The sequence below is a fragment of the Etheostoma spectabile genome, chromosome 14 (genome assembly GCF_008692095.1).
Source record: "Etheostoma spectabile isolate EspeVRDwgs_2016 chromosome 14, UIUC_Espe_1.0, whole genome shotgun sequence".
NCBI classification, from domain to species: Eukaryota; Metazoa; Chordata; class Actinopteri; order Perciformes; family Percidae; genus Etheostoma; species Etheostoma spectabile.
In genome coordinates, this window is record NC_045746.1 from 2,507,435 (window position 1) to 2,516,960 (window position 9,526).

General features: G+C 40.4%; 2 protein-coding genes across 2 annotated transcripts in view; both read right to left on the reverse strand.

The window, feature by feature from the left end:
• The window catches only part of LOC116701237 (zinc finger protein 385D), a gene marked incomplete at its 5' end in the record, with an annotated part of 18,396 nt that extends 16,758 nt beyond the window's left edge, over positions 1–1,638 (reverse strand). The window contains 1 exon segment of the mRNA XM_032534833.1: positions 1,330–1,638. Coding sequence (XP_032390724.1) covers positions 1,330–1,393 — 64 coding nt within the window.
• Positions 1,639–7,298: 5,660 nt separating this feature from the next.
• On the reverse strand, positions 7,299–9,459 carry LOC116701238 (ras-related protein Rab-25). Its single transcript, XM_032534834.1, has 5 exons — positions 9,155–9,459; positions 8,485–8,680; positions 8,105–8,298; positions 7,860–7,940; positions 7,299–7,773 (listed from the first exon to the last, which is right to left on the reverse strand). The coding sequence occupies exons 1-5, from the start codon at positions 9,189–9,191 to the stop codon at positions 7,655–7,657; spliced, it is 627 nt and encodes a 208-aa protein (XP_032390725.1). The 5' UTR covers positions 9,192–9,459; the 3' UTR covers positions 7,299–7,654.
• Between the last annotated feature and the right edge of the window lie 67 nt (positions 9,460–9,526).

Genomic DNA, 9,526 nt, shown 5'->3' on the forward strand with positions numbered 1-9,526 from the left:
GTGTGTGTGTGTGTGTGTGTGTGTGTGTGTGTGTGTGTGTGTGTGTGTGTAGGCTGTGACAATCACTAACATTCGCACGCACTCTTTTGACCCACTTTTTTTTCCATGTCGCTCGGACAGTTTGGGAATCATGTAGCGAGTTTACGAAGAAAATGTAGGCTATTTTGTCTGGGACAGTCACAGTTTTACATATTAACGCTAAGAGCCGACGTGTCCTTTTAGTTCACTTTTATGGACATGTTGACGATGGCCATCGTGTTTTCTGTGTTGGATTTATTTGTCATCCCAATGATCCAATGCCATGTGGCGTATAAAAGTAAAGTAAAATTAGAAATTTGGTCTAGTTTTTTTTTGCCTGTTAATTGGGTTTTTTGGAAAAGTTTCCTGTTAAATTGACTGTTTTTACATGCTAAATGTTGCTCAAAATCTGGGGAAGAATTTGTTAATATTCATATTGCGACATAAACCTGGTGTTGATCGAAGAATAAATTACGATTAAACACTCTAAACAAAACCCATTTTGTTTATGGGAACACCACTATAAATTGAATCCGTGGTCTGCGGACCGAGAGAGTTACGCTTGGCACCAAGATTGCAGTGCGCCGGTGTATTGGCATTGTCACCCTCTGTCGCACCCATAGACCTTTAATACATAATATATATACAGTCTATGGTCGCACCTCTCCTCACAACAGAAATGTGCACTGTTTTCCGTTTTTCCCCACCTCCGCACGCTAATGTAAGAAATGACTTTATGAGTTTAAGAAACACATGTTGAGGTGACACGCATCTGAAATCTTACTACTCTGGCCTACGAATGCGATTTAACGGCATTAAATATAGTTTCCAGAACTTGCATGGAAAAATCAAAAAGAAATCACGATGTACGTTGTTTTATAGTTTACAGTCTCATCATAAGAAATGTAGGCTATAAGGCATTCCTCAGTATCCAGTATTCTTCATGCATGTACAGTGATTCCTATAAGGTAATTTGTCTGTTTTGTGAGCTTTTAGCCTATAGCCCATCTCTCATATATTGTTGACGAATATGGTGCTATGCTGATGATTATTGGAGAGTCAAGCGCAACATAAAGGCTTAACTAAAACAAACCTATAGACCATAATGGTGGCCTTTAATTCTATCAGATGAATTGAAGAAGCTGTAGCCTACTAACACTGTCTCTATTCCACTGTGCAGGTGACTGACTTCACAACACTCACATCCTTCACATCCTTCATATCATATCAACAAGTGACTTCGCTGCGTTAACGCAATGAAGTCACTTGTTGATATATAATCAACAACAACAACAAAAAACTCTTACGTACCTAAATACATGGCGGCACCAAGTGGTATCCGTTTTCGTTCAGTGTAAGAAAAAGTATCTTTCATCTCCTGGCAGAGATGAAGCTTGGGTCTTTTCCTCCACAGTCCGTCTCCTCTCTCTATCTCTCTCTTGCGGCGCCGATGCTGCTCCTTCCCATCTGGATTCCCTCCTTCTCCTCCTCCTCCTAACTACCCGCCCTCTCCTCCTCTTCCTCATCCTCTTCCTCATCCTCTTCTTCCTCATCTCTTTACGATTCGTGTACAAGTCTGCTCCTATCTAACCTTCATCTCCCAGAAATCTGTTTTTAATTCTGCAAACAGACGGAAATGACCAATGAGTGTACAGTACCACCCTGGATTGGTGCAACACTCAATGCCAACATACACAGAGCAAGAAGCACATTTGGGTTTATAGCCTACAGTGAGCAACTCAATAAAATACCACTGAAAGAGGGCATCTCAGCTTTCACATGGAAACTAATATTTCAGGCAATATCAAAAACAAACCTGCATGCTTGAAAGAATGAGGGGAAATTCTTCCCCTCCTGGACACAGGGTGACTCCTGTCTGCGGGCTTCCTCTGGAAGCCTGTGTTCTTCTTATGCCTAAATTGTTTCCCATCCTCACTTTCCTCCAGGGCCAATGGTATTTTTAGAAGCATCCCGGAGTTTTCACCGTGTAGAGAGGGAACTACACATCACACATAACAGCAGAGTCCAGATAAAAATATCACAGGCTGTCACACTTTTATGCAGACTTATGCAGTGCATACGCCCACTCACACTACAAAAGGTTCTGGTTGATACTGGTCCTTATGTGTTGCACACACTCACACACATCCATAGAAAGTTAAAATGTACTGTATCTTGGCAGAGACCCCCCTTCTGTGTTAGGAAAGTGTACAACAACATGTGTTTTACCACAATCTACAACTCCAGGGAGATTTAGATCTGGATGGCTGTCAATTCAACAACTATTTTCCTGAAAGTGCACACACTGCCTCTGTGTACTGTTGCACTTGACCTATGAAGTATTTGAATTAGGGATGCACATAAAATGGGAACTATTACTCAATACAAGGACCCCCACAACAAAACATGAAGTAAAATGAAACGCCTAGTATACAGAAAGGCCCGACTCAATCATTCAATTAAACTATTCAGTGGAACAAAATACTGTCAAGTTGAAGATAGGCTGAAGTGCATCTGTGAGAATAAGCATGGTATCTTCATGCTCCTGGCTACAATGTCATCTGCACTGCACCACCATCTACGATCCACATGGAACAAAAGCTAACGAGAAGAAAAATACACACATGGAAATATCTATGCTTAAACTCAATTTAACACCTCTTTTCACTTGCTGTATTGCCAGAGTGTTCCTCTGAAAGCAGAGCACACTTTAGGGTCTGGGTGGTATTATTGCCTTTTTCCTTTATTGCTTGGAAGCAGCAGGTGAAAGGTTTCTCTCAGAGTCATACAGTACGTTTGGAAGCTTAGGGTTTAATATTCCAGTTAAGTGGGAGAAGCTGTTGGACCGCCTTTCAGAATTTCTGGGTCAGCGGATTTGTGGTCAATGCAGCTTCATGAAACCAAGCAAAAGTCAAGTGATGTAACTGTGGATAAAATACTTTATTAGCTAATGTGACTGAAGGAGTTGGCATTCACTGACTAAAACATGCTCTACCACCTACTCTCCAGATGTCATCATTTAAATGCACATTCAGCAGAACGTTCACCTGTCACACTAGAGATAATATGTTAATGACATTCCTATTTTACACAGTTTCTGGTCTCAGGTTTCAGCTAAAAGCAGTACTTAAATAATAGTTCCCTGCATCACTTTACACCTGCAGCCGTTTAGCATCACAGACAAACACTGAGGCTGTCATGGCAACTGAGGTATGAAATATTATGTTAACTGAAGCTATGCTAAGGCACTTGGCTCTGTTTGTTGCTGGCAACCTGTTTAATTGTAGGCTGGAAAGGAATCTTGTGACCCCAGCTGGGCCTTGAATAATGACGCCAACCACAACAGGCTCTGTTATGAAATTGGAGGGTCTTCAAGAAGTTCACTGACTGAAGTAGCCTATGTGATAAAGCTAAACACAAGAAGGCACACAAATGTACACACATGCAGTTATGCAAACTGTTCTTAGTCTCATGATAAGCATCACTGAGACTAAAGTCTTAGTGATGGATGGATGATGCACAAGTGATGAACACAGTCTTAACATTTCCTCTGCAATCACCTTGAGGCAACGCTTCACCTATCAGCTCTCTCTCTCTCTCTCTCTCTACTGAGCATTTTGGGAAGTAGAGAGTGTGAACACAGCTACCCATCAGCTTACCTCTCCCTTTGATTGGTCGCCATAACAACATCACCATGGTAATCAGCGTGCATTGACTTTGCTTCTATTTATGTGATGATGTCAGCCGACGGGGAAATCTACAAAACTGTGTTTTCTTCTGACATGTGGTGACAGATGCAGGGTGATGGAGGAATGTAGGCTGTCACACACCCTTATGTTTGGACTTTGGTTTTGCATGTACATACACACATGGCACATCACCCAATCTGACACAATGGTAACAAATCATAAATCTGGCTGTCAATGGCAGAGGTATGTTCAAGACCTCGGTATTTGAACATAATCTTATTATATAGTGATATAATAGCGATATGGGTGACTGTGGCTCAGTGGTAATGCGGTCGCCTGCCAATCGGAAGGTTGGTGGTTCGATCCCTGGCCCTGCAGTCCCATGTCGAAGTGTCCTTGGGCAAGACACTGAACCCCAAGTTGCCCCCGGTGCTGCCCATCGGAGTGTGAATGTGTGTGAGTGTATATCTGATAAGCAGGTGGCACCTTGTACGGCAGCCTCGGCCACAGTGTATGAATGTGTGTGAATGGTGAACGTATCCTGTAGATGTAAAAGCGCTTTGAGTAGTCGTTAAGACTAGAAAGGCGCTATATAAATACAGCACATTTACATACATATCATTGTTGCCCGATGATTACCCTGTATCTCCAGATTGTGGATTGAAAAAATATCATATAATAAATTAACTATTAAGCCGTAGTTATTAGCAGAAAATACATGCAAACAACGCTGTGTTTCTCAGTTCATGAAAGGTTGACACTATGAAGCTACATTTTCTTTACAGAATAGCGATGATGAGCTCTGCGTGTGTACTCTGCGTGTGTGCATGTGTCGGTGCATGCGTGTGTCGGGAATAGTCTGCGGCTGAGAGAAATTCACAAAGAGAGAAACGGATAAATAGAAGACAAAAGAGTATGGATGTTTTTGAGATCTTGTGTATATAAATGGACGTTTGTGGGGTCTTATGTCAGTCTCGGGTAATCAAACATGTAAACAAAGAAACACAGGAATCAGAAATAGACAGCAGGAAAACAGTGCTAAGAAGCCTGACTGACTCAGGAAAAAGTCAGGAGTGAAATCAAGAATTGGAGAGAAGGAAAAACAGCAAGGGGTCAAAGGTCATAAGAACACAAAGGTCACAATAATACTTATACAGATGTGATGTTACAGCTGTAAAATCTAAGAGGACAAGATTCACCACAAAGTTCTAAAGGTAGCGGTCTCGTGAATGGGAGATAAACAGCTCTGTGGCGGGGGTCAGAGTTGCCAAACTCAACACTTTAGCATACAGTATATGAGTACTGGTTTCAGAGAAACTGTTTTACAAGCTACACATGTCAATTAGCATGTGTGTAATAGCCACCACTGAAAAAGCTTAATAACAAGAACATGCCTACACACAGATCCAAGAGGAATTTTCAAGAATCTGTAAAGTGGTAAAAGAAAATCTAACTATCCTCATCCTAAAAAAAAGATCTTGTAATAAATGTTTTAATTTTACAATGAAACTGATGTATGTGTTGCAAACATAACCCTTACCTCTAGGCTCAGGAAAGAAAGAGATTTACAGATATCATGGCCAGGCTTTCAACCTGTGCAGCCTGCTCAGCCTGCTCAGCCTGCAAGGATTATTACACCAGATGCTTTTATCCAGCCCGTAAAAATACCCTCATTCACAGAAAATAATTAAACATTTACTACCTGGTGCAGGGCCTTCCATATCATATTTTAGAGAAACTTAATAAAAGCATTTGTGGTTATTTCACTACCTACAGACAGACAGACAGACAGACAGACAGACAGACACAGACACAGACACAGACACACACACACACACACACACACACACACACACACAGTAAAGGCTCCTTAAGCACATCTGTGAGCCAGAGATAGAGCACTATCTCTCCAGAACGTCATTGCTGTAGATTTATATTCTCTCAGTCACGCCATATCTGCTTGTCCAATTACATCCATAGTCTGGAGATCATCTGCATACACACACACAACATAAAATCATAATATCTGTAAATGAATTCCCTTCTCCATGGGCACACTATTTAGCTGATCAAGAGGGCATCAGAGCTTGCTACCATGGCGACAACACTGCAGCGCCACATGAGCTTAATATCATGATCATTAATGGAATGAACAGTGGGATTAGACGATGGTTTGAGTCGTACTGGAGTTAATAATGAAATTAGCAAGTGAACAACTGTATAGCACAACACAGTGGTGATGCTTGAAATATAACTCACAACAACAGCACTGCCATCTACAGGCTGAGGAGAGACAGAACACCTTCAACTCATGATGTTAGCAGGGTGACCCCTTAATATGAAGCAATGTCTACCAGCAACTCCCAACAGGGTCCATGTGCACGAGATGTGAGACATTTAATCAAAGAGGGATTGTTTTCTAAATAATTTCCGTAGGTCTAAAATGTACGATATTTCACAAGAAAAGAAATTTGTACGTATACAATTGTGTAGCTGACTATTTCCTACATACGTTATCATGTCTTGACCTTTGTGGGGGTCCTGATCGCCAGGTTGAGAAACACTGCTGTATACCACCTGAATCTATATGACAGACATTTCTTCAGTGGTGGAAAGCAAATATGTCAGTACTGTACTTAAGTACAATTTTGAGGTATTTGTACACTACGTTAAATTTAACTTTAGTACAATTCAGAGTAACACATAGTATTTTTTATTCCACAATATTTATTTGACATCTCTCATCGCTGGTTCAGATTTTAGAATAATAAAATATGATTAACAAATAAACTATTATGCATTTTCATAGATGAAACTACCCAACACCATGTAAACTTAATAAAGTTGCCTTATCTCGACTAGCTCCAACATTAAATGCTGCTTACATGCTAAGGTATCGATAACAACTGCCCAGTAATATCCTGTTACATATACAATAGTGTAACAGCGACATTCTACGTGAGCTTTGATACTTTGACTATATTTTGCTGATAAAGCCTTTACTTAAATAAAGATTTGCTGGACTTTTACTGGTAACAGAGTAGTTTTACATTGGGAAATAACCCTTCTACACAATCTGGACTATGGTCATAACATCTACATCTTACATCTTATAACTTATTCCCTGCTATATAGTGTTCTTGTTGGTATTCAATCGACCATTTTATAGGTTATCATGTTAATATTTCATAGTCATAGTTAATAATTAATTATGATCTACTGCACTGATCAATTCCTGCACTGTTCACCATTGCACACAGTCTAACATAATACCGTCCCTTATCCTGGTCATTGCATTTCTGAGAGTGATTTTTATTTTTATTCTTATGTATGTGTGATATATGTGTTTGTTGTGCTATGGTTGTCTAAGCTACTGTCTAAACTTTCCTTTGGGATGAATAAAGTATCTATCTATCTATCTATCTATCTATCTATCTATCTATCTATATTTAAGTAAAGGTTTTGAGTTCTTCTTCCATCACTGTCTTTATCTCACATCAACCCTCTCCTATTCCCTCTTGTAGTTTACATAATGTGTCTAATGCAGATAATAAATTAATGTCTTTGTGGGGTAATTACATGCAGGCAAAATAACATAAATAAATTATTCCAAGTGAATCCCAGTATATTCCTTTATACAAGCAATACAAATTTGCATCGCCTCTTTAAAAACATGACAAAAAGATAAAATGAGCTATCTGCAGTAAAACGCACTTATTAGCCACCACAGAAAAAATTGTGTATAAAATGTAGACAATATTAAATATCTTAATCTACTGTTTTTTTAGTTATTTACTGTACATATTATATATATACAGTTTTATACACTGACTCTCAAGTGTCAAGCAGGTACCTTGCTCTTCAAATTGCATGTCAATCATGTGTAAGCTTCAACAAGTCAAGCGTGATGTTGGTTCAACATGGGCAGAGCAGATCTTTACAGTCAGTTAGGTGCTCCTGCAGCAGTTTCTGCGCCCCTCCTGTGCCTCGCTGGGGGGGTTGGACAGAGTTACAGCACAGATGGAGCCACGGGTCACCTCTCTGCTGGCCACCTTCTTATGGATCGCTGGAAATAATAAAACATAAGATGCCAGGTTTGCATCAATAAGTCATTTAAAGATGATTTACTGATGACACTCTGACTGAACATACCTTTGAGGACTTCATTGAAAGCATTTTCAACATTGGTGGAGTCCAACGCGGATGTCTCCATGAACATGAGACCTCTCTTCTCTAGGTTGGTCCAGGTGGGGTGAGAGCAAGTAAAGCAAAGATCCCAGTTAACAAAAAACTAACATATTACATGAGCAAAATTTGCAATACTGAGCTTAAAATACAATTTCCATTGTCACAATAAACCTGAAGTGCTTTTATAAAATAACCGGTTCTTAACCAACCTGCAAAGTCCTTGGCCTCCTCTGTAGGCACAGTCCTAAGAGTATCCAGGTCTCTTTTGTTTCCCACCAACATGACCACAATGTGAGGGTCAGCATGGTCAAACAGCTCTTTCAACCATCGATCTACACTCTCATAGGTCAAGTGTTTGCTAATGTCGTAGACCAACAGTGCTCCAACTGCTCCCCTGTAATACCTGAGTCCAAACATACAAGAGTTGAAACTTATGTATATTATCAGAAAAATCTAGTAAAACTAGTAAAAGAATTGGACCTTTAGCCCACAGACAAAATTTCTTCAAGAGTGTAAGAGACAGGCAGTAAATCTACTTTTGGTGTGTGTGTGAGTGTGAGAGTAAATGAGTGAGAGTATGTGCACCCACGCTGAGGTGATAGCCCTGTAGCGCTCCAGACCTGCTGTGTCCCAGATTTGAGCTTTGATGGCGTAGTTGTCCAGCTGAACAGTCCGCGTGCTGAACTCAACGCCAATGGTGGTGCGACTGTCATGATTGAACTCATTCTTGGTAAAGCGAGACAGAAGGTTGCTCTTTCCTACGCCAGACTCTCCTATCAAAACCACTAAACACGCACAAACAGAAGAAGCTGCAATGCATTAATTATAAATGCTTTACATTTAAAACACATAAGTACATTAGTATCAGTTTGTCAAAACTAGAACGTTCTGTGATGACTCAGATAGTCTAGACACGTGTAGACTTGCTGTTACTGTGACTTCACAAACATGGCACTCTGTTAATGACTTTGCTTTGAAATCAATGAATCGGAAAATCATAGGTGGTTTAAATAATCATACAAAGCACATAAGTCTCTAATTAAAGCAGGACACGTAAGAGGTTTCTTTAATAGGTCAAAGGTCAAATGGTTTAAAGCCAAATGGACAGAAAGCCTTCACCTCCTCTTTTTACTTCCTGACCTCTTCCTACAGAAGTGAAGCAAGCATGCTTTAACAACAACTGAAGTGACAAACGCTATTTATGTCTTATCTTTTTTTTTTTTTTTTACACAATCACAGTTTAAGTAAACATGACTCACCTTTGAAGACAAAATTATACGACTCATCAGACCCCATGCCTCATTTAGTGGCACAGTCTATTCGGTGAGATACTTGTTCCCAAAGTAGAGAAGAGTTACAGAGACAGAAAGAAAGAAAAACACAGCCTTACTCTTGTTTCTCCCTCTCCAGTGTGGAGAGAGAGAGAGTGTAGAGGCAGAAACAGAGGCGAAAAAGAGAACAGGTTCAGCTGCTTCCAACCGCTTTCTTCTTTATCTGCGGATAGAGGTGGCTCTTGTTTGAGGACAGAAGGAAAGGCAGGCAAGAGTCCTGTGGCCTGCCAAACCCTCATCAGCTGACACCTGAGGGAGGGCCGGGAAGGGAGGAGAGCAGGTGGAACAGGTAGAACCACC

Coding starts and splice junctions, on each gene's coding strand:
- LOC116701238 (XM_032534834.1), bottom strand. CDS start 9,191: ATGGGGTCTGATGAGTCGTATAATTTTGTCTTCAAAG. Junction 7,941..8,104: donor GGAGGCCAAGGACTTTGCAG/GTTGGTTAAGAA, acceptor GGACCAACCTAG/AGAAGAGAGGTCTCATGTTC. Junction 7,774..7,859: donor TTTCAATGAAGTCCTCAAAG/GTATGTTCAGTC, acceptor TATTATTTCCAG/CGATCCATAAGAAGGTGGCC.